General features: G+C 37.6%; 1 protein-coding gene across 4 annotated transcripts in view; it reads right to left on the bottom strand.

The window, feature by feature from the left end:
• LOC150087936 (CUGBP Elav-like family member 1) overlaps positions 1-26408 on the bottom strand; it is a 549389-nt gene that overhangs the window by 410273 nt on the left and 112708 nt on the right. For all 4 annotated transcript variants that reach the window (XM_090369279.1, XM_090369282.1, XM_090369281.1 and 1 more), the window contains exon 4: positions 1661-1709. In XM_090369279.1, coding sequence (XP_090225405.1) covers positions 1661-1709 — 49 coding nt within the window. The remainder of the gene's footprint in view (positions 1-1660; positions 1710-26408) is intronic.

The following is a 26408-nucleotide window of genomic DNA, read 5'->3' as shown; positions in this document are numbered from 1 at the left end:
TGTTTATCTATCCAATTTGGCAAAGAAAATTCCTATTTTGCATGTTAACTTTATATTTATTAAACACATCTGAATTTCAGAAAGAAAAAGGAACCTTAATGGCAATGAAAATGCTGTAAAACAGAAATCAAAAGGAACCCTAATGGCAATGAAAATGCTGTAAAACAGAAATCAAAAGGAATTACATTATGGCTTATTACAAAATTATATAATAAGGTATTTTATAGTAGTTTTATCAGCAATTTCATTTTTGTTAGAAATGTGATCTTCTTTAAACATATTATAGGCAAGCAACAATACCGTACCATATATAAGTTAATGATAGCAATGATGGTATGCGACTGCAACCAAGGTCTATAAAAATTAGCCAGATGGGCTGAGAAATGGCAACTGTAGTTTAACCTTGACAAATGCAAAGTACTGCATATGGGTAGTAGTAAGAGCAGATTAACATACCGAGTGTAGTACCACCCAGTTGGTACTACACTCGGTTAGTAGAAAATGAAAAAGAACTGGAGGTAATTGTGCAGTCAGATATGAAGTTCTCTGAGCAATGCAGATAGACTCCCAGGACAGCTCATGGTGTTTTGTTAATGACATACAGGAACCTTGCCAGCAGTGATAAGGAGGTGATTATCCCATTGTACAAGGAAATCATTGGGCCACAGCTTCAGTACTGCACACAGGTCTGGAAACCACATTTTAGGAAGGATGCAAATATTCTGGGACGAGTAAAGAGAAGGTCAACAAGATTGGTAAAGGAAATAAAAGTATGGTCCTACCATGAAAGATGCCGACCGGGCTAGCCGGGTGGGTAAAGTGCCTGCCTGGCAACCCAAAGGTCGTGGGTTCGAATCCCGCCTCAGGCTTGGATCACAGTACTGCAAAAACCTTGGGAGGTGCATTATGGCCACAGAAGCCGATGCGCCAACAACTTACTAAAACAAACAAACCATGAAAGACTTCAGTTGTACAAATTGCCTTGCATCTGGAGACTAGGCACCTGCAAGGTAATCTGACCGAGGTGCTTCAAGGTTTTAATTACATTGAACATGTTCAATACTAGTGGCATTCTTCCTCTTGCTTGAACTACATACATGAGGGGGCATAAATTCAAATTGAGGAAGGATGGTTGCAGGATAGATGTGTGGGGGTTTGCCTTCGGCCAATGGGTGGCTGACTGTTGGAAAAAATTTCCATCTATTGTTGTGAAAGTGGGTAGTCTGAATAAATTCAAGGAAGAACTAGACATTATTGGAGGAGATGGAAAGGGTGATGTGGAAAGTTCTTATTTTTTTATTTTTTTTTTTGGCTGATGTTTTATAAGCCTGCTTTCTTACATCATATGACATTGCTACTACTACTACTAATAATAATAAGCATTCAGAGTTTACAAAGGAAATGCACAAGTCTCTAAAATCAAAGTATAAATCAAAACTTGAAACTAGACAGGTCTGGGTATATTTTGAGCTAAATTCTGTGAATACTAAAACACTAAACTACAGGAGGAAAAGGAAAAAATTGGGTTTTGAAAGAAAATCATGTGACAAAATCAGCAAAGTTGAGAAATTCATCCTACAAGCAAATCTCTTATAACTAAGCTGGAAAATTTATTCACATGCTGAATTTTTTTAAACAAATTTTCTTAAATTATGCATACCATTTCTATTCTCACTGTCTGCTGGTTTCATTTGAACAGGATGATGCATCTGAAATATATTAATATAAATGGATTACTTCTTAATTCATAATAATAATATAAGGTACTATAAAGTTCTCATGTATTGCTACCACCACTACAGAGGGAAAAAAAAATTTTTTTTTTCATCTATTTAAGGGAAAATTTGAAGGACGGGATTATAACAGGTTTTATTATTTCTCCCTTGGATGCAATGCCTGTCAAAATTTATCATCATGGTTTTCTCTTACCTTAGAGAAAACCATGATGATAGACCAAAATGTAAAGCTGTGTGCTATGATTAATCATTAGAATAAAATTATTACCCAATAAGAAAATGAATTTAAACAATTCCAGATGACTTTAGTTTGGAAAATTATGCATTAGTTTTAAACTTTAGTTAAACTCCTGTTTAAATGAAGTTTAAAACTAACGAAAAGCTTGTGCTAGGAATCAATGCAATATCACTTATGCAGGACAATATAAATTCATTTTAAAGCAACAAAAACCGAGCCAGGGTGGCTAGTCTTAGTAATCTGAGAACTTCAAACAATAACCATCAAAGACTTGAAAGCCACAAACATTAAAAGAGCATATGTGAATTTTATTTAATAAAATTTGTAAAAGTAGGAAGCAGATGTTTCAGAAACAAAACTGGAATAGTGTATATGCCAATAGGGAAACACAGAATGAATAAAAACAATTTTTTTTGGCAGAATTTTTGGTATTTTCCTAAGACAAGAACAAAATCCATTGAATAGGATTAAAATCATCTCCGTATGTGGAGGGAGTTGGAAAAGGTCAAAAAATTTCTTGAAATTTTTTTTTTTTTTTTTTTTAATGAAAGCCCCAAACACGAAAGGTATCAAAACCTATAGCACTTAGTACTGTGCATGGGTTGAAAGAGAAGTATGGGGGGAGGGGGATGCCGGAAACTTTGCTCTAGAGACTAAACATGGGTTTCACCACTTCAAGCCTCCAATAAGCAAAGTGGTCGTATTTCACCGGTTGATGAAAGTAATCTACCACCTATGCCAATTCATAAAAATCATTATTCACCTGTAACCCCCCATTTTCTGTTAATTAAAGAATTATTTTGAGACGAGTTTTCTAGTCCATAACCCTAGGGGCTCACATCTGGTGAGTACGGGCTTGGCACACCCAGGGTCCTGAGCTGGATATCGTCATTCTTCTCTTTCTTGGTGATTCCCTTTTACTTCTGACTCTCACTCTTTCTTTCTCTCTCTCTCTCTCTGAGGGCTGATGACCCTCCTATGTGCGAGCAATGCGACACCGTTTTATCCGTCCAACACATTTTATGTGATTGTACCAGTTTTATAAATTCTCGTTTTACTGCTTTTACCTATCTGACTGAGCCATATACACTCAGTCAGATTTTAAATGACGACGACAATGTGTCAGCAGTTTTTAAATTTTTAAAATCGATCAATATGTATACACTCATATGAAATATACAATTTGCTTTTATCATTGTACTGATTTTATGTATTGATATGTCTGTATATATATATATGCAACTTTAGACGAAGTAACCTTTTTAAAAGTAACCAGTCTAATCTTTTTTGAATTTTAATCTTTCCATGGCGCACTATGACCTTGCTGTTTTTGCACCGCAAAAATCAAAATCAAAATCAAATCTCTCTCTCTCTCTCTCTCTCTCTCTCTCTCTCTCTCTCTCTCTCTCTCTCTCTCTCTCTCTCTCTCTCTCTCTCTCTCTCTCTCTCGCTACAGCATAAGCTTCAGGCTTTCTTGTACTGTATGTCTAATAATAATAATATTTCTCTAAGAGCCCATATTTTCTAGTCCATATTTCACTATGGTCACCCCTCGAAATTCAGCAAAAACAGAAGCCCCATAATAAATTATTAATTCCACAGAAGGAAATATCTTTAAACCTGAGTGCAGCTATTCTGACTGATTTATTTTTTAGCTCTTTTGAACTATGAAACCATTCTATTCACCCTGTAAACATTTAAGAAACATTTTTTCCCTTGGTTTCTTTGAAACCCTTCATTGATTGAACAGTGTCAAAATGATTCCAACCTCCTTCCCCACACACCCAAGCTTGTATGAGTTTTGAAATATGTAGCAGTTCAGATACTTCACTTCCTGCAAAAGACAAGCTTTTATTTTTTACTTGAGTTCTCCCTGCCATGTTCTGGCAACCACTAGTGGTTTTTTAAAATTATTTTTAAATTGTTTGCAACAAACTCACATTTTAAACAAAGCTTTTTCCCCTGTTTCTTTGAAAATTTTAAGAAAAATCCATTGAATAGGATTAAACCCTCACATCTCACTCACTCATGTTTTGTAAAATGTGTGTAGTCAGAATACTTACTTCCTGAAACAGACAAGCTTTTATATCCTACTTGATTTTCCCATTAGCAGTGCCTTTTTCTCTAAAAAGGCACTTTCTGATGTGCTGTGAGTAGTGCCTTTTTCTCTAAAAAGGCACTACTCACAGCACATCAGAAAGTGTTGAAACTTGTTATATGGTGTGGTAAGTTAACACAGAAAAGCTTGGTAATGAATGCAATGCATTACATTTCAGGTGGTTTGACTTTTCTCCCCCCCCCCGAGTTTTTTCTGTGATTAACATATGCAAAAGAACTAATTAACTTGTTACAAATTAATTAACTAATAATATATAAAAGTAATTCTCTTCACCCCTCAAGGTACCAATCACTGGCATTTTTAATACTTTTACTTATTATTCCCAGATTTGAAGGAAAATTCAATGTTCCTGGTAAGGGAGGGGTTGGCGTCAGCTAAAAAAAAAAAAAAAAAAAAAATTTCTAGGTGTGTCACTGACTAGCAATAATTAATCTATGGGCCATTATGCTTATGTTCACCCATTCTAATTGCAAGTTAAAACTGCACACATGCAATTTGAATTTGCAATCAGAACAGAAGTATAAGTTCCCAGACCAGACTTTTAAATTCTATACAGTGGGATCAACTGATGATGTTACCAACAGCAAATTCAAAATGGGAAGCATTCAAAGAACTTATCTTGGAAGCTACTAGGCTTTACATACCAACTAAGAAATATTGTTCAAGGTTTAGGCCTAAATGGATGTCAGATGAACTAATGAGGCATATGGCAGAGAAGAAAAATGCATGGGATACATACAAATTAACACATGACACAGAAGCCTATGATAGATACAAGTTGATCTGTAACCAAGTTACAAAGGAGGTTAGGCAGGCGAAGGCAGATTACGAGAAATCCTTGGCAAAGGATGCGAAGAAAAACAGCAAAGAGTTCTTTACTTATGTAAACTCTAGAAGGAAGGGGATGAATCAGATTGGTCCACTTGATATCGATGGGTCAACTGTTGATGATCCTGCTCAGGTAGCTAACAAACTAAATGAATATTTTGCATCGACATTCACACATGAGGAGTTATTCAGCGAGGGGAATGCCAGAGGTGTATTCAACTCTGGCAGTAAGCTAGAGAATTTTGTAATAACTGAGAGTAAAGTGGAGGAGAAATTGTTGAAGATAAACACAAGAAAGGCACCTGGGGTGGATGGAATCTATCCAGTTATATTAAAGGAGGCAGCAATGGAAGTAAGCAAACCCTTAGCCATAATTATGAGAGCTTCCTTGGACTCAGGGGAGGTACCCATGGACTGGAGATGTGCAAATGTGACCCCAATTCACAAAGGAGGATCAAAGGCTGACACAAGTAATTATAGACCTGTGAGTTTAACTTCTGTTCCCGGAAAATTAATGGAGGCACTGGTTAAAGAAGCACTGCAGGATCATCTAGACAAGACTTCAGTTATAGCTCAGACACAGCATGGTTTTGTTAAGGGGAAGTCTTGCCTGACCAATTTGATTGGATACTATGATGCAGTCACAAAAGAACTGGATGCAGGGAATAACTTTGATATTATATACTTGGATCTTAGAAAGGCTTTTTATACTGTTGCACATGGAAGACTGCTGCACAAATTGGAGCAGTGTGGCATTGGAGGCAAATTGCTGCTATGGATAAAGGTGTGGTTGAGGGGGAGAAGACAGAGAGTGGTAATCAATGGACACTGCTCATCGTGGACTAATGTTATTAGTGGAGTCCCTCAGGGCTCAGTATTGGGTCCTTTATTGTTTTCTGTATTTATAAATGATATTGATGATGGTATATCAAGCTTAATGTCCAGGTTTGCAGGCGATACGAAAGTTGGCAGGGTTGTCAAGGGCACTACTGACACTATGCTGCTGCAACAGGATCTGGAAAGGTTGAGCAGATGGGCTGAGAGGTGGCAAATGAAGTTTAACATTGACAAATGTAAAGTACTACATATGGGAAACAGCAACCCCAGAGCAACGTATCAACTCTGTGGTACTACACTGACAGTGGTAGAGAATGAAAGGGACCTGGGGGTGGTTGTGCAGGCAGATATGAAGTTCTCTGAGCAGTGCAGACGGGCTGCAAGAGTAGCTCATGGTGTATTGTCAATGATATATAGGAATTTTTCTAGCAGGGATAAGGAGGTGATTATTCCCTTGTATAAGGCAATAGTCAGGCGACACCTAGAGTACTGTATACAGGCCTGGAAACCTCATTTCAAGAAGGATGTAGAGCTGCTGGAACGAGTACAGAGAAGGGCAACAAGATTAGTGAATGGAACAAAGGGGTGCTCTTACGAAGAAAGGCTTAAGTTTTGCGAATTACAGTGTCTGGAGGCTAGGCAGCAGCGAGGTGATCTGATAGAGGTGTACAAAGCCTTGAATGGTTTGAGCATGCTCAATGCTGATGGGATTCTTCCTCTTGCTCAGAATAATCACCTGAGAGGGCATAAATTGAAATTGAGGAAAGGCAGATGTAGGATAGATGTGTGGAAATTTGCCTTTAGCCAGCGGGTGGTTGGTAGGTGGAACAGACTTCCATCCCTTGTCATGGAAGTTGATAGCCTAAATAAGTTTAAGGCTCGGCTGGACAGGTATTTCGAACGAACAGAGGGGTGAAGTGGAAGTGGTTATTTTTTATTTATTTATTTTACTTTAATTTTTTTGGCTGATGCTGCATAAGCTTGCTTTCTTGCATCAAATGCCTCTACTAATGCTAATGCTAACCTTTGTATCATTAGCAAACTCTGACATCTGACTTATCAGACTAATTTTTAAGGAATCAACAAACAGCCTCCACTCAGTTTACTCATATATGGAAGCTCATAAAGCAGAACTGGCTACTATTTAACTGTTAAGAAAAAATTATGGCACAACTACAGTAGCGTAGAAAGTTCGCCAAGCAGGTTTCCTGGATAAAAGACAAGACAAGATATAGTTTAAAACGGGAATTTTAAAAATCTGATTCTTAATCAGTGAAATCGGATGTGTAATTAGATGAAAGGAAATTGACTTGTAAGCTTAAACTCTGTGCAGGGGATGATGGAATCAACAGTTAAAGAAGTAATGCAAGAGCATCTTGATGGGATTGGAGCCATAAGGCAATTGCTCACCCTCAGATACTATGAGGATGTCACAAAGGAACTGGATGAAGGATAATTTTGACATTATATACCTAGACTTCTTAAGAAGTCTTTTAAATCGAACTACATGTAAAATGGATGTATAAATAGGAGCAATGTGGTACCAGAGGAAAGTTACTACTATGGATAAAGGGATGTGTAAATGGTAGGAGACAAAAAGTGGTTATAAAAGGCCATTGCTCTTCAACTTAATGTATTGAGTTGGGTTCCACAAGGGATTGAGTTTCCCCCCCCCCCTCCCCAACTGTCTTTAATATTTATTAATGATACCGATTTAGATATTTCAAGTTTAACATCTAAGCATGCTGATGACATAGAGGTGGGCTACAGTAGTTAACAATAGTAATAAGGGTACGCTACTTCAAGAGGATCTAGGTAAATTGAGTAGATGAGCAAGAAATTGTTATGGTAACTTTCTATAGCAATTGAGGTTTAACAGTGTTAAACGCTGGAACTGTAATCGTAACTGTAATCAGTAACTGTAATTTCAGAATAACATATTACTGGGGTTTTAACAAACTCAAGGTGGTGGAACATGAAAAGATCTAGAATATACGTAATTTTAAAGTATAACATGAAATTCTCTCAGAAGTACAAACAAGTTGCTAGAACAGTTCATGTCAGTGTTATACAATAACTTTCCCAGCAGCTAAAAACAGGTGATCATTCTGTTGTATAAAGAAATGGTTAAGGCCATATCTGGAATAATGCACACAGGTTTCACATAGATCTTTGGAAAAGGTGCAGAGAATAGCAAAAGCATTAGCTGGGAGCACAAAAGAATATTCCTACCTAGAAAGTCTAGGGTTCTGTAAATTGCAAACTAAACATTTTAACGGTGAACTAAGTAAAGTGTATAAGGCTTAGTAAACTAAATGCTAACTGCATCTATAACTTTTCTCAGGTGAAACACAGGGAGGCATAAATTTAAAGTTGAAAAGAATGGTTGCCTGGCAACACTGAGGTTGATAGTTTGAATAAATTTAAGGAAGGCTTAGACAAATTATTGGAAAGAATGACTGCAATTTTGCCCAGACTCAATAGGAGAGAGTAAAACTTTCATCATTCTAAGGGCCAAGTCCTGTCGCCATAGAGAACTTTTTCCTCCACTCATCTCGGCTTTGGGCTTTTTGTTTTGCCTCACTGTAGTTCATTCTTGAGTCAGAGAACGTCATCAAGTGGCATGATTCTTGGTCTTCCTCTGCTTCTTTTCCCTTCTAGCTGTCCTAGTATGTTTACCATCCAATCGTTGTCTCCAGAGATGTCCTAGACACCGCATTTTCCTCTTTATTATGATTTCCTTGATTGTTCTTTGTTCCTCAGCTACTCTGAGGACCTCTTCATTTGCCTTTTTGTCTCTCCAGTTGATATACATCAGGGTTCTCCAGCAAAACTGCTAAAATGCTTTGATTCTCCTCCAGTCTGTTGCTGTTATTGACCATGTTTCACATTCATGCGGCAGTATACTCTATATAAGTTTTCACAAATCTCTACCTATTTTCTTTGTTTATCTTGCTTGTGATAAATGATTTCTTTTTCCTAAGTGCTTCTTTTGCTGTTGCAATTCTTTTTATTTCTGAATGGCTTTTGCCATCCTCTTGTATGTTGCTTTCAAGATATACAAATGAACTTACTTGTTCAATTTTCTTATCTATTTCTACTTTGTCTGTTTTTCTTTGATTTTCTTTTCCAGCAACCATTATTTTTGTCTTTATTAATTTTGAATCTGTAATCTAAGAAAACTTCTTCCATTACATCTATTGTGTTTTTCAAATCTTTTTCATTTTCTCCTAGTGCAGCTATATCATCTGCAAAACAAATGAATTGCACCTACACTCCTCCTATGCTTATTCTTTTAGTTTTACACTTCACTTTCTCTGAAGTGTCCTCTATGTAGAAGTTAAATAGTAATTGTAATAATGCATATCCCTACCTAATTCATTTTCTTAACTTGGCTATTTCTTCATTATTTTGAAATTCAATTTTTGTTGTTTGATTTTAATATAATTTTTTGATGGCTCATTGATCTCTCCAGTCATACTGGGCCTTCTTTAAGAACTAAAAAGCTTCTAACAGAGAAGACTGTCAAATGTTTTATCTAGTTCAATAAAAGCTGTGTGTGGGTGGCTTTGTTTATGATTAATCTTTGGTCTACTATTGTGCATAGCACTAAAATGGCTTCTCATGTCCCTTGTCTATTTCAAAAACCAAACTGCTCTTCACTTAAAAAATGTTCTGTTTTTGGTTTAATTCTGTGTTTTATTATGTTCAGTAGTATTTTGGATGCATAGCTAAGCAGACTTATGGTTCAATAGTTTTTACACTCTGTGGCATTTCCTCTTTTCGGCAATGTCACTGTCCGGCTTTGAAAAAAAGTCATCAACATCTCTTGCTTCTTCATAGACTTCTTTTATGATATTAAACATTTAATTACTTAACAAGTACAGGTCACTGTTGAAAAAAAGCCAGGAATTAGGGTTGAATTTGAAAGTGTCTGCAATTCCACCCAGACACGATAGGAGGGAGTATATGATGAGAGCCTTGTCGATCAATTCAGCCCTGGAAAGATTGTGCAAGGCTGAAGGGGTAGAATTTTTTTAGGTAGACCACAACTACCTTTTCTCCATAATTAAAGATACGAACATAGGATCTCAGTTGTTTACAGTCCTGAGAAATATATATACACGTAGTAGCACACGATTTTTGATAATGGAGAAATTTCGAAAAACATTAAAATTGATAGGGGAGTAAAACAAGGATGTCCGCTTAGTCCTTTGTTATTTACATTAGCACTAGAACCACTACTGGGAAGAATAGACAGAACTGAGGCCATTCAGGAGATACCATTGCCAAAGCCAGCAGAGCAGTGTAAATGTATAGTGTATGTGGATGATGCTACCGCCACTCTCACTATGAGTTATGCGGTGGAAGGATTTATGTCACTCGTTACTTCTTTTGGTAAAAAGTCGGGGTTAAACATAAACGAAGATAAAACCAGGATCAAACTGTTAGGGGAAATGGGTACATCGGCCTTTACCACAACGAGAAGTGGAGTCGAATAAATCGATTCAAATATTGGGAGTTCCGTTTAGAGAGAGTCCCATGCTACCTGTAGGAGGGCTCACCACTAAAATATGGGAAGGTTTAAAGGAGTGGGAAGTGGGACAATTTTCTTTTGAGAACAAATCCATTATTGTTAGAACCGTAATTCTTCCTATAATCTTATACACGGTGTTTATAACAGGAATCACAGCTAGGACAATGAGACGATTTTACATTCCAACATTTCAGTTTCTATGGGGAGGAAAATGGCAAGAGATAGCACATTTTTATTTTTACCATGGGAAGATGGGGGAATAAGTATTCCAAAAATTAATTTGAGGTGTAGCTGTAAGAGACTGCTGGACCTGGCTAATATGGTGCAATCTAACCATTTAGTAGCAGTACTAATAAAATATTTTATGGGATTTAATACAGCCTTAATTAAAGGCGGCAATTATCTAAGGCCAAAAGCAGAGACAATACCTATATATTACAAAAAAATTCGGGATAGGTGCACACATTTAAGGGAGAAAGATATAGATCCTTTTAAGGGTGGTTTAAAACAACTCTACTGGGCACTGTTTAACTCAGAAAATACAGAAAAGCCAAATTTAGGAAACCATAATGCGCAGGTATTTTTTAAAAATCTAAAAATTGGCAGAAACTACCCATCGCGTATTGATTTTTCGTGGAGGGTTGGTTACGGAAACATACCAGTGAACGATATCACGTATAGATTTAGTCAGACAGGCAACAGATTATGCGAATTTTGTACCGAAATTGAAACAGTGTACCATTTATTTTATTACTGTCGATTCGCACAGGAAGTTTGGAAGAGAATTTGTAGATTTTTGAGGATAAGACAGTTCACACTGGAGGAGGTAATTTACTTGCAATTCGATCATCCCTTAGGCAAGAAAAAAATGTTCACGATATTTTTAATTACAGAGGCAAAATATCATGTGTGGAAGCTTCGAAAACGAAAAAGGTTTGGGACCTTCAGGGGATCTCTTTGGGACTTGAAACAAACAATGTCTGCTTCCATGCAAAGGTTTTTACAGTTGAAAAAATGGCATTTAGGGTCTGATAAGTTTCTGAAAAGGTGGGGAGAACCACCTCTTCTGTGTAGTTTGGTTGGAGATGAGGTTTATCTTAAGTACTGGTTTTAGTTATTTGGAGGGGGGGAAAAGAACCTGGGGTTTTTTTGTTTTTTTTCGTTTATTACTAAATTCAGTTTTCTTGATAAAAATCTAGATCTCTTAGGCTCTCATCAAAACAGTTCCATGATATAGGTTTGAATATTTTATAACTCATTTGTTTGGTTTAATAGATCTGGTCCAATGGGACAAGATCTATTAAACCAAAATTAATTTTTCACATTAAATTCACAAATAGTTTTGAAACGATTCTGAATTAAGATTTTTCATTATTTAGGTTTGGATTTTATAATTCATTTGTGTGGTTTAATAGATCTGGTCCAATGGGTTTTTTTTTTCACATTAAATTTACACTAGCTTCGAAACGATCGTCTGGGTGGTGGTACCGCTGAAAATAAATAAGAGTAGTCTTCTCTACTACAGAAGCGTTATTTATTTGAAGTAATGCAATAGTAGCTATCTTGTTGTGAAGGCAACCACATTATGAGATACAATTAAAACGATGCCCTCTACGCTACATATGTAGCTCAAGTTTATGGGTTAACTATGGTGTATTTACACCGATACTATATAGTTAATTATCAAAACCCATAAGGATTATGCCCTGTGCATTTCATTTTCAAAAAGCTATTAGTTAAGAAACACATAAAATTCAAGGAAATTGAAGCCAGTCAACATTGCTGAACAGTGCAGTGTCGAGTCAGTTTGGTGAGACATAAGCATATTGGGAGATCAAAATTGAGAGTAGAAGTGTGCTATAGGCCTAATAACTCTGATGAGTATAATAATGAACTGTACAGGGAAATAGTGAGGGCCAGTAAATCAGAGAGTCATATAATGGGGGATTTTAATTTCCCAAATATTGACTGGAATTTGTGGGTTGGTCACTCATACACTAGCAAGGCTTTTGTGGATTTATTGGACGATTGTTTTCTACATCAGCATGTTCGGGAGGCAGCAAGAGGGAGTAATACTCTTGATCTGATTATCAGTAGTGATTCTTCATGCATTAAGAATCTGCATATAAAGGAACCACTAGATGGCAGTGATCACAGTGTGCTGAAGTCGGATTTACTCAAAGAGGTAACTACCATCAGGGGTAAAGGGAAGGGTTATTGCTTTCATAAAGGCAACTACAATGGTCTGAGATAGTATTTAAATTCTATACAGAATTACAGCAGCAAATTCTTCATATCTGACTGCACAATTACTCCAAGGTCTTTTTCATTTTCTACCACCTTAAGTGTAGTACCACACAGTTGGTACTTTTCTCTCGGGTTACTTCTACCCATACGCAGTATTTTGCATTTGTCAAGGTTAAACTTCAGTTGCCACTTCTTAGCCCATCTGCCCAAATTATCTAAATCCTGTTGCAGTAGCATACTGCCATTACTGTCATTAACAACCCTGCCAACATTTGTATCACCTGAAAACTTCGCCACTAAGTCTGATATACCGTCATCAATATCACTGATAAAAAGACAAAACAACAGTGGACCCAACACTGATCCCTGTCGGACTCCACTAATAACATTAGTCCACGAAGAGCAGCACCCATTGATTACCACCCTCTGTCTTCTCCCACTTAACCATCCTTTTATCCATTGTAGCAACTTACCCTTAATACCATTCTGCTCCAATTTGTACAATAGTCTTCCATGCGCAACAGTGTCAAAAGCTTTCCTGAAATCCAGATATATGATATCAAAATTATTTTTTGCATCCAGTTCCTTTGTAACCACATCATAATAACCAATCAATTTTGTCAGACAAGACTTTCCATTAATAAACCCATGCTGTGTCTGAATTATTGCTGCAGTCTTGTCTAGATGATCCTGCAATGCATCTTTAACCAGCGACTCCATTATTTTACCCGGAACAGAAGTTAAACTAACTGGTCTGTAATTACTCTTGTAACCCTTCGATCCCCCTTTGTGAATTTGGGATACATTTGCACATCTCCAGTCCGTGAGAACCTCCCCTGAGTCCAAGGATGCTCTCATAATTATGGTTAAGGGTTTGTTTAGTTGCTTTGCCGCCTCCTTTAATATAACTGGACAGATCCCATCCACTCGAGGTGCTTTTCTTATGTTTAACTTCAACAATTTCTCCTCTGCTTTGCTCTCAGTTATTACGAAATCATTAAGTATCCTGCTACAATTTGATAATCTTCTACCATTTTCAAACCTTAATAATTCCTCATGTGTGAATGTAGATGCAAAATAATTCAGTTTGTTTGCTATCTGAGCAGGATCATCAACAGTCGAACCAACAATGTCAAGTGGACCAATCAGATTCATCCCCTTCCTTTTAGAGTTTATATAAGTAAAGAAATCCTTGCTGTTTTCCTTAGCATCTTTTGCAAAGGATTTCTCGTAATCTGCCTTTGCCTGCCTAACCTCCTTTGAGACCTGATTACAGACTAGCTTATATCTGCCATAGGCTTCTGAGTCGCTTGATAATTTATATGCATCCCATGCATTTTTCTTCTACGTTACGAGCCTCATTAGTTCATTTGATAATCATTTAGGCCTAAACCTTAAACAATATTTCTTAATAAGTATGAAACTTTTGGTAGCATCCATGATTAATTCCTTGAATACTTCCCACTTAGAATTTACTGTTGGTAACATCATCAGTTGATCCCACCGTAGAGAATTTAAAAATTGTCTGAGACCACTGTACTCACCTTTAGGAAGCAAAAACCCTTTCCTTTACCCCTTATGGTAATTAAATCTTTAAGTAAATCCCACATCAGTACACTGTGATCACTGCTACCTAGTGGTTCCTTTATCTGCAAATTCTTAATACACAAATGATCACTGCTGATAACTAGATCAAGAGTATTACTTTCTCTGGTTGCCTCTCGAACATGCTGCTGCAGAAAACAATCATCCAATAAATCCACAAAAGTCTGACTAGTGTGTGAGTGCCCAACCCACAAGTTCCAGTCAATATCTGGGAAGTTAAAATCCCCCATTATAAGACATTCCGATTTACTAGCCCACTCTATTTCTCTGTACAATTGTTCATTGTACTCATTCGAGTCATTAGGCCTATGACACACTCCTATTCTTATTTTTGCTTTCGCAGTGCATATGTCACACCAAACTGACTCAACAGTGCACTGTTCATCTATATCAACTGGGTGCACTTCTTTTGATTTTATGTTTTTCTTAATTAACAGCATGACACCTCCTCCCTTCCTATCCTGTCTATCCTTTCTGTACACATTGTACTCCCCAAATTCCAGTTCTGCATTCCTTATATCTGGGTGACACCATGTCTCTGTCCCAACAATATCCACCTTTGATGTCTTGACCAACACTTCAAATTCATCAAATTTATTTACTATACTTCTAGTATTGGTATACATGCAAGCATACATGCACCTATTCCTATCGCAGTTACCCTAACACATCCCATATAACCACCTATTTCATGCCATCCATCTCTGAAACCCCCAAAACCCCTCGCTCCAGGTCGCTACTTATTCTAATAGAAGTTGTGCAAGAATCACCTTCACCTCTACCTGCGGCTACTGTTAAACTATTAGTCCTTGTATCTCCCCCAAACTAGCAGTTTTCCGACCAACCAAACACTGCCTCGATAGCATCAGCAAATATTCTTGCACCCTTTCTATTGAAGTGTATCCCATCCCTGTAGAAGCAGTCTCTCCTGTTAACAAGTTCAGAGCAGGCTGAAAAAAATTCTACCCCTTGAGCCTCACACAATCTTTCCAGGGCCAAATTGATTGACAAGGCTCTCATCATATACTCCCTCCTATCGTGTCTGGGCAGAATTGCAGACACTTTCAAATTCAACCCTAATTCACAGCTTTTGTTCAACAGTGACCTGTACTTGTTAAGTAATTCTACCGGTCTCCTACTCTTAATATCATTAGTGCTAACGGGTACAACTATATCACCTTTTGTGCCCTTAAAAGATGATATCTGCTCTACAACGTCATCAATCTTTGCCCCTGGCAGACACCCTGGTCCTGTTCCACCTATCCCTTTTACAAAGCATGTTACCCGTTTCCCTGACAATAGAGTCACCAACAACTACTAGTTCCTGTGGGACCAAAGCATTCTGCCTTGGGGGTTGCCGCTGTGTCGCACGATGACCAAGTGCAAGCTTTGGTGTTGATGTGGGTAGCTGAGAGCTTGATGGGCCCCTCAATTTAGATCCTTCGAGGGCATCCGCCCTGCCCTTTAAGCTCTCATATAGGCCCATAACAATGCTGAGTTGTCTCCTGATTTCCTTACATCGCGCGCACATACAAAGACATCCCCCATAGCAATATCATGTTCTGTTCCAGAGTTCGGCAAACATTTCACAAGTTGCACATTTTTTTAGGCTGTGATGCGTTGGAGAATCGCTACCCTCAGTTCTCCCCCGAGTCACAGCACTCCTACCACTTTGTGCCCGTTGCTTTGCTGCTCTAGTCTGGGGCATGATATTTTAAATTAATAAGATCAATAAATTTAATTAATTAAATGTCAATACTACGCTCCATAGCCGAGTGGTCAGGAGCTTGTTTGTTTGTTTGTTATTTGGTTTTTAGGAGCATTAGCAACTAAGGCCATATTGCTCCAGGGATATGCGGTGGTCATTCCCTGACCTTTCCGCATCCTCCGTATTTGGTGACACGGGCTCGAACCCCGATCTAATCAAGAAGTGTGTGCTACGCACTGCTGCTCCTACCCACCTGGCTACAGAGGCGCCCGTGGTCAGTAGCGGGAGTGCAGTAGCACACGCTCTTTGAATAGACCGGGGTTCAAGCCCCTGACTGCTGAATATGGTCGATCTGCCAACCCGCAATGGACCAGCATGGCAGATTATGGTCCATTTCCCTCTGCATGAATTGTTGAGGAGGCTTCCATCCTGCAGTGGGTTGATAATGGCTGCACTTTACCTTACTACGCTATCTAATAGAAACAGTGATGCGTATTACGCTATATAATTATACTTTAGAGCTGCCGCGAGAACACAATTAAAATTTTGAATTCCATACAACTCTATACAAAAACAATGGCTGCAATATTTGAACGAAATAACGGTTTTATGTATATTAAGTAGTAATCTACAAAAATTCTTTATCTAAATTAAAAATAAAAATAACCAGCGTAACTATAACTATAAGATTACATATAAAGTACAATATAAAATAACAATTAGGTAAATAAAAAGGCAAACATTTATCGCTTTTTTGGAGCCTGTAATTCACAGCTGTAATTTTTTAAAGAGAGTCAGTGCCCTCTCCTTTGTTTTTTATATCTTTATGGACCAAAAAGACAACTCCACCTTCACTATTTTCACTGTTTGAATTGGTGTACAGAAGATTTCCACTTGATAAACTTATGCTTCACTTCTTCTTGTTTCAGCCAAGCCAATGCTATTCCAATTCACATTTTCTAATTCTTTTTCCAGCTCTAATATCCTCTCCTCACTGATGAGCAATCTTACATTGTAACAGGCCAAGTTCAGTTTCCGTGCCATAGGCTTCTGTATCACCTGATAATTTATAATGCATTCCATGCACTTTTATTTTCTGCCATGTGTCTCAATAGTTTATCTAACATCCATTTAGGTCTAAGACTTGAACAGTATTTCTTTGTTAGTATACATAGAACAAGATAAAATTAAATAAATAAAGTAGTTATATTGTTGGAAAACTTTACCAATCAGGATCTGTTTTTAGGGTGGTTGGTAGGAATTGACCTAAGCTGTAGTGCACCACTTAGTTGGGGGGGGGGGGGAACTAATGGTTTGGTTATAAGTTAAGAAGTTTAAACTTATTTTTAATTTGAATTAGGATTCTATTCTTAAAGATGTGTATGTGGCTGTTATCAAGCTGAATTCCTTTGTTGCAGTTAATGTTATCTGCAGCTCCTATTAGAAAGGGTTCTTTTGTAGTCTACACTTATGGTATCTGTTTGTAGCTAGTACTAATGCTTCTGAAAATACCTATCTGTGTCTTCTCCCCACATATAGATAGCTGACTCTGAATTTGTTACTCTGCCTTTTTGGATGTCCTCCTTGTGTTCTTGTATTCTGACCATGAGTTTTCTCTTTCTTTGTCCTATGTAAACTTTAAGGCAGTCTCTAGATTGCAGCTGGTATATAGGGTTTTTTGTGCAGATAGGCAGGTTAAAATAGGGTTTTTAATATGTCTTTTATTGTGGTTTTTGTACTTCTAATAAAAATGTTATGTTTTTTAGCTATTTGTTTTAATTATGTTTTTCATGATGCACAATGGGTGGTGATAAACTGTTTATCTTCATCAGGAATATTGATGGAAGGACTGTTCGAGAATTCTTCTATTGTGCATTTTATTATTTTCTATATGAGTATGTGGATATCCACAGTTTCTGATGATGTGTGCGTGTGTTATCTGGGGGAGTTCATCCCTTATAGCTTGGCCATTGCAGAGGTGACAGACCATCAAGATGAAGGTTTAACATAAAACCTTCATCATAAAAATCGTCATAAAAATATCTTAAACATAAAAATAGGTGCCCTTCAGGGCACCTATTTTTATGTTTAAGGTATAGTTTGATGAGAATTGGAGGATAAATGCTGTGACTAGGTTTTCTATAAATTTGTGTTATAATGGTATTGGTTCTGCTTAATATCTTCTTCTAATTCAATTTCAAAAGAGATGTGTGGATGTAGCCTGTTGATATGTAAAGGAAAGTTGAGTTCCTCAATGCTGTGTGGCCAAACCTACAGACACTGGATGATTGATGATACCATAACTTCAGGGCCTGCCACCTCAGCAAGTTCCCAGCTTAAGATACAAAATCCTCCATATAACATACTGAAAATGATAAAATACACAGTAGAAAAATTCTCCAAAAATATTCCTGACAAAGATAAACAATTCATCACCATCCCCTATGCACCACAAATCAGTTAAAAATCATGAGGACACTGAAAAAAGCAGAGTAACCAATTCAGACCCAGCTTTCCATACACAGGGAGAGCACCACATATAGGCATTTTCAAAAATTTCGTTACTAGCTACAGACAGATACCATAACTGTAGACTCTGCAAAAAAACCTTTTTAATAGGAGCAACAGATAACATTCACTGTAACAAATGAATTCAGATTGAAAGAATCCTAACCCAAATTAAAAATAAGTTTCAACTTCTTAACCAACCAACCTTCCAACCAAACAAGTTCCAAACTAAGGAGTGAACTACCTAGGTCCATCCTTACCAACCACCACAGAACAGAAGGTGACTGGTAAAGTTTTCCAACAATATAATTAGTTTATATAAATAAATTTATTTTAATTATTAAATATTTAATTTAATTATAAAATTAAATATTTAATTTTGCCTTATTCTCCGTAGCCGAGTGGTCAGGAGCGGGAGTGCAGCACACGCTCTTTGAGTAGACCGAGGTTCAAGCCTCTGACTGCTGAATACAGTCGATCTGGCAACCTGCACTGGACCAGTGTGGCAGATTATGCTCCATTTTCCTCAGCATGAATTGTTGAGGAAGCTTCCATCCTGCAGTGGGTTGATAATGGCTGCAGTTTACCTTTTTTTTTTTTTTTTAATTCTATTTCAATTTTTTTTAATACCACATATACATAAATGTGTATTAATTCGCCCATTATTCCCTAAGCCAATAACTGCAGAAATGTAACTCGCAGGATACAAAGTAAACCATGGTATCGAGACTATTAAGATAAATTCTTAGATTCTTGTCCACCAAAGCACCTGGCAGAGATTAGTATTAGAATTAGCAAAGGCACATGATGCAAGAAAGCAAGCTTATATAGCATCAGCCAAAAAAAAAAAAAAAAAAATATACCCTTATTTCACCCATCCACTCCCTCCAAATGTTTGTCAAGTTCTCCCTCGAATCTATTTAAGGTATCAACTTCTACAAAGACAAATGGAAGCTTGTTCCACCAATCAACCACCTGCTGGCTAAAGGCAAACTTCCGACATCTATCCTACAACCGTCTTTCCTCAATTTGAATTTATGCCCTCTCAGGCGATTATTCTGAGCAAGAGGAAGAACTTGAACCCATCAGCATTGGGCATGCTCAAACCATTCAAGGCTTTATACACCTCAACCGCAAGTAATTATAGACCTGTGAGTTTAACTTCTGTTCCAGGAAAATTAATGGAGGCACTAGTTAAAGAAGCACTGCAGTATCATTTAGACAAGACTTCAGCTATAACTCGGACACAGCATGGTTTTGTTAAGGGGAAGTCTTGCCTGACCAATTTGATTGGATACTATGATGCAGTCACAAAGGAACTGGATGCAGGAAATAACTTTGATATTATATACTTGGATCTTAGAAAGGCTTTTGATACTGTTGCACATGGAAGACTGCTGCACAAATTGGAGCAGTGTGGCATTGGAGGCAAATTTCTGCTGTGGATAAAGGGGTGGCTGAGGGGGAGAAGACAGAGAGTGGTAATCAATGGACACTGCTTGTAGTGGACTAATGTTATTAGTGGAGTCCCTCAGGGCTCAGTGTTGGGTCCATTATTGTTTTCTGTATTCATAAATGATATTGATGAGGGTATATCAAGCTTAATGTCGAAGTTTGCAGACAATACAAAGGTAGGCAGGGTTGTCAAGGACACTACTGACATTATGCTGCTGCAACAGGATCTGGAAAGGTTGAGCAGATGGGCTGAGAGGTGGCAAATGAAGTTTAACATTGACAAATGTAAAGTACTACACATGGGAAACAGCAACCCCAGAGCAACGTATCAACTCTGTGGTACTACACTGGCAATGATAGAGAATGAAAAGGACCTGGGGTAATTGTGCAGGCAGATATGAAGTTTTCTGAGCAGGGCAGACGGGCTGCAAGAGTAGCTCATGGTGTCTTATCAATGATATACAGGAATTTTTCTAGCAGGGATAAGGAGGTGATTATTCCCTTGTATAAGGCAATGGTCAGGCCACACCTTGAGTACTGTTTACAGGTCTGGAGGCCTCATTTCAAGAAGGATGCAGAGCTGCTGGAACGAGTACAGAGAAGGGCAACAAGATTAGGCTTAAGTTTTGCAAATTGCAGTGTCTGGAGACTAGGCACTGGCGAGGTGATCCGATAGAGGTGTATAAGGCCTTGAATGGTTTGAGCATGCTCAATGCTGATGAGATTCTTCCTCTTGCTCAGAATAATCACCTGAGAGGGCATAAATTCAAATTGAGGAAAGACAGTTACAGGATAGATGTGCGGAAATTCGCCTTTAGCCTGCAGGTAGTTGATTGGTGGAACAGACTTCCATCTTTTGTTGTGGAAGTTGATAACCTAAATAAATTTAAGGCTGAGCTGGACAAGTATTTGGAACGAACAGAGGGGTGAAATGGGAGCGGTTTTTTTTTTGGCTGATGCTGCAATAGCATCGTATGCCTCTACTACTGGCTACAGAGAACAGAGCAGTGGAGATTTTTGCGTATGTGAATACAAAGAAGAAAACAAATCACAATGGACCCTTGTACAATAGGCAGAGGGAAGTCTTAGATAATACGGCTGATGTTGCAGATGAATTGAATGGGTACTTTGCATCAATATTTACAGAAGAAAGGCCCTTTGCAGCAAGGAAGAACTGTGCAAGTGAAGTTGGGAAGCATGAAATTAGCAAAATTGAAATCTCAGCTTATTTATTAAAAAAATCTTGAGCCTAAAGGCAAATAAGTTCCTGGAGTTGATGGCATATACCTAGTAATCTCAATGTAGGTGGTAAGAGAGATGCACTGAACCATTAAGATTCATCTGACTTCAATGGAAAATTATGGAATCAATGATTGAGAGTGCAGTACACGATTGTTTAGATAGAAATGGAATTCTGAAAGAAACAAATTTTGTTTTTGTGAAGTGAAAATCATGTAAACCAAACTGGTTAGCTAGAGTCACTCATGAGCTGGATGCAGGAAATAATTTCAACAATGTTTACTTGGATTTTCAGCAAATCTTTTGACTCAGTTCCACATGAGAGGTTATAAGCTGGAACAGGTTGGAATCACAAGAAAAATCCTTAGAGGGACCACAGAGTGGAGGAAGAGGGTTAAGATAAATAGTTACTCTTCAGATTGGGGAACCCCACTTCTTCATTGCCCCAAGGATTGTTACTAGGAGTATTGTTTTTGATTTTCTTAAATAACATCGAGAGATACAAATCATATTGTCAAAATTTGCAGATAATGTCAAAATTGCTAGATTACTTAATGATCCACACCAAGCAGGTGCAGATCATTAACTAATCAGGATAGATTTGACAGACTTCAAGGGTGGTCAAGGAAGTGTCAACTAAGTTTTACTGCAGTAAAATGCAAGATCTTGGGGAACGGCGACCTCAAAATAACTTATATACTCGGTGGAGCAGAACTAAAGACAGTAGACAAAGAAAGAGATTTGGGAGCTATGATACAGTCGAGTATGAAGTTTTCTGAGCAGTGTAGGCAGGCAGTAAGGAAGGTACACAGTGTCCTGTTGATGATTTATCAAACATTTGCTTGTTGAGATAGGATTGTCAAAATGCCTCTATATAATGTAATTGTAAGACCACACTTGGAATACTGTGTTAAAGTATGGAGACTGTATCTAAAAAAAGGCACTGAACTTCTTGAAGGGTCCAAGGAGAGGCAATGCACCTGGTGAGATTGGAAAAGGAATGTCCATATGAAAAAGGCTTAAAATATGTGGATTACAAAGTTTGGTAACCAGGCACCTTAGAGGAGAATTAATTGACGTGTATTAATTGAGAGAGAGAGAGAGAGAGAGAGAGAGAGAGAGAGAGAGAGAGAGAGAGAGAGAGAGTAAAATGAAAAAAGGGTGAAATTTTCAATATTATAAATGATTCCAGATCTATAGACTATAAATTCAAAATACATATGAATTTAACAGGATGAACTGAGCAAAGGGTCTGGATTGCAGGAAGTTTTCTTTTAGCCAGCATGCTGTTGATTACTGGAATATTTTGCATCCAAGGGTGGTTGATGCTGACAGCTTAAACAGATTCAAAGGGTAGCTGAACAGGTATCTAAGTTGTTATTGTTAATTTTTGGTTTTTAGGAGCATTAGCAACTAAGGCCATATTGATCCGGGATATGTGGTGGTCATTCCCTGACCTTTCCGCATCCTCCGTATTTGGTGGTGACAGGCTCAAACCCCGGTCTAGGTATCTAAGTGAGGAGGGAGTTAAAAGGTAGTTTATTTTATTGTATTATTTGTTTATTTTTTGGCTGGTTCAGCAAGTCACTGGCTTCCCTGTACCCTATGGCTAAAACTATACTAATACTAAAATCATCATAAATTATATACTCCCCTATTTTGAAATTTATAAAATCATAAGTGCAATCACCAGATGATAAGATGTAAACAATCATATGTCTTCATGTGCAAAAACTGTAAACAAGCATAATTTCAATCCCAGTATATCATTTACTGGCAAGTGTCAGTATTATATATAACCCTACATAAATATCCCTTGTCACTTCCAAAATTACTCAAGTAAAACATAAAGACAGCCAGCCAGATGAAAAGGCATTAGTCTCAAGCAGACAATTAAACAACACAGTAAATCTACTGTTTCATTACCATAAGCTAAAGACCAAAAATAAAAAAATAATAAAATAAAGTGTAAATTAGCATTGTGCACTAATGCTGCATATTAGCATATGCAGCATCAGCAAAAAAAAAAAAAAAAAAAACCCATCCCATTTCACTCATCTATTCATTCCAAATGCTTATCCAGCTCAGCCTTAAATTTATTTGAGCTATCAACTTCCACAACAAGAGATGGAAGTCTGTTCCAGCGGCTAAAGGCTAAAGGCAAATTAAAAGAATCTAATGAAAATAAGAAGAGGAAGGAAAATCGTTTTGAATATTTTCGTTAGATTCTTTTAATTGCGTTAATTTGATTTTTAATTGTTTTAAATTGATTTGAATTGTGTTAAATTGATTATTTAATTATTTATAATTTACTCTAATGTACCGGTAAGTTGTCGAGTCTTTCGTTTTTTCCGTTTTAATTTCTGGAGGGTATCATACGGAAGTGTTCTACGTACTATATTGAGGTAAACTTCTGTAGACTGTAATTTTCAGGAAATACGTATGAAGTAGGTTGTTCCAGAAAATGGCAGTTGAATGAATAAACGAGGAAGATGAAAAGTTGGTTCTGTGAGTTTGAAGTTGGACAGTAAATGGATGTTGGCTGGACGTGTTCAGACTGTTTTGAAAGAGAGAGCAGGAATTATAGAAGCTAATTCAGAAGAACAGTGCCCATGGAAGTATCTGTAGAAGAGGCATGCAGCAGAAACAGTACGTCTATGAGACAGCGAGTGCAGAGACTCTGTTAGAGATGAGTCATTAATTAACCTAACTGCCCTCTTCTGAATGGAATCTAGAAGCCTGAGAGAGGTTTTGGGGGCACCGCCCCAGATGTGGGAACAATATTTCATTGTAGGGCAGATCTGCGATTTGTACAGAGTGAATAGCTGTTTGGAAGAAAAGTAACGGTGAGAGTGAAAGAGAAAACAAAGTTTTTTAGATGCAGAGGAAGCAATATTTGTAATGTGCTTGTGCCAAGAGAGATTAGAAGTCAGGGTAATCCCCAAAAGAGATATATCAACTAGTCTAGAAATCGGAGTGTCACCAAAGATAAGCATAGGAGCAAAAGAATCCTTTTTGCGAGATATAAGACAAGGCAGAGTTTTAGAAGGATTGAAATCAACTGTTGTCTTTGACACATTGGAGAATTAGCTGGAGATCGGCATTTAAGGAATTGGTAGCAGATTTTCGAGAAGTTGAAGCTGATTGAGCAGGACAAGGTCTCAAAATGGAAAGTGGAATGCAATGTGCAATCATCAGCAAAACTATGGATAGGATTTCCAGTCAATGGAAGAAGGTCATTAATATACAAGGGGAAAAGAGTGGGGGAAAGAACTGGACCTTGGGGGACACTGGCATTAGTGGAGAAGTTAGAAGACAGAGAGCCATCTACCATCACCCTCAGTGAGCGATCAGAGAGAAAACTGGATAACCAATTATAAAAAACAGTTGGCAAACCATAAGATGGAAGCTTGTTTAGAAGACAAGCCAAAGTTTAGAAGATGCCAAACATGATCGAAAGCCTTTGAGATGTCAAAAGCAACTACTTGTGTTTCACCGAACCTTTCCATTGAATTAGTCCATAAATGGGTAACATAAGCCAGAATATCACCAGTGGATCGACACTGACGGAATCCATACTGGCAATCATTGATCAGATGGAAGGTTTCTAAGTAGTTTAAAATTTGGCAGTTAATTGATCTCACCATTACTTTAGAAAGAGTAGAAGTAATTGTAATGGGACGATAATTGGATGGGAGGGATTTGCCACCCTTTTTAGCAACTGGCTGGATATGAGCAAATTTCCAAGCAGAAGGAAAAACACCTTTGGAATAAGAAAGTGAAAAAAGGCGGCAAAGAATAGGAGTAAGTTCAGGAGCACAGGTTTTGAGAACAAGTGGAGAAATACCATCAGGACCTGGAGCTTTCTTAGCATCGAGATTCATCAAATTCCTTCTGATATCCTTTTGACGGAAGACCACAGGAGGCATTTAATGGAGCATGTTGGGAATGGTGGGAGGTGGTTTACCAAGATCGTTAATGCATGAGTTGAAAGAAAAATGGGATGCTAGCAGGTCAGCTTTATCCTTGGCTGAAGTGACAACAGAACCATCTGGTTTGGACAGAGGTGGGAGCAGAGATGGGCAAAAGTTGCGGCCAATAGCTTTGGCAAGAGACTAGAATGCTCGGCTACCATTAGGGTAAGAAGCAAGTTTTCTACTCTTAGCCTGTTCAAACTCTAGTTTGGACTGGTTAATAACTGCTTTACAATTGTTGCAAGCTTTGGTGTAGGCAGAAAATGAAACTGAAGAATTAGAAACAAGCCAATTACGATATGCAATATTCTTCTCTTGAACAGCCTTACTACATTTATTGGAAAACCAAGGTTTAGATAAAGGACGAGATTTTAAAGTGGAGTGTGGGATAAAGGATTCCATTCCTGCAAGAATAATTTCACTGACACGATCTGAGCAAACATTGACATCAGAACTTTTGAAACAGTAATCCGACCAAGGAAAAGAAGAAAAGAAGTCTCGCAGGTCATCCCATTTTGCATTATTATTCCCATTCATCATCATCCCATTTTGCCTTATCGCAGGTCATCCCATTTTGCCTTATTAGCTGCTTTATTAGAAAAAAAGGCTGCTTATTTATCATAGAAAATATGAAATTACTTTGGGAAGAACAGTAAACAGTTTTCCTGGGTGAGAAATTTTAAACAATTTATTTCTGTTTAAAGATTTTAAACAGAAATAAAATTTATTAAACAGGAGATGCTCTTGATAATTTGAAATTTTATCATATGCTTGATAAAAAATATATATACTTTAATTAGCATGCTATATTTAGTATTGAAATTTAATATATACTGCTTATAGAGTATATGTTACTGTGTGTGTGTGTGTGTGTGTGTGTGTGTGTGTGTGTGTGTGTGTGTGTGTGTGTGTGTGTGTGTGTGTGTGTGTGTGTGTTAAAGTAAAACATGCTTACATTTCATTCTTCCTAATTTTTACTGTCAAAAGATGAGGCCTTATGAATTTGTGGTACAGTTTGTAAGATTGCGATATGACTTTGTAAGACAGAAAGCCTGTAAACTGGGAGCTCACTTTATTCTATGGCTAGTTTGACTATTTTTCTGGATGAAATGATTACCCAAGAGAAAAACTTTCGCAATACTCGCCCAAGCTTTTGCAAGCCATGGCCTGCAAAAATCCCATAAAAATTTCTCCTGCTCACATGGAATCTAAACTCAGGCCTTTTTTCACACAATATGAAGAACAGTGATTTCAATACTGTGCTAGCCACAGCATAGCAATCACTGATGTAAAATCTGATTCAGATGTAAAACTCACACAAAACACTAAATGAAGTGAAAACATAGTGGCAGGGGGAATGTGATATCATTAACCAAA

Source organism: Mastigoproctus giganteus, chromosome 3 (genome assembly GCF_048544385.1).
Source record: "Mastigoproctus giganteus isolate SK-2022 chromosome 3, ASM4854438v1, whole genome shotgun sequence".
NCBI lineage: Eukaryota > Metazoa > Arthropoda > Arachnida > Uropygi > Thelyphonidae > Mastigoproctus > Mastigoproctus giganteus.
The sequence above is the reverse complement of the archived record's forward strand: the minus strand, read 5'-3'. Positions and strand labels throughout refer to the sequence as shown.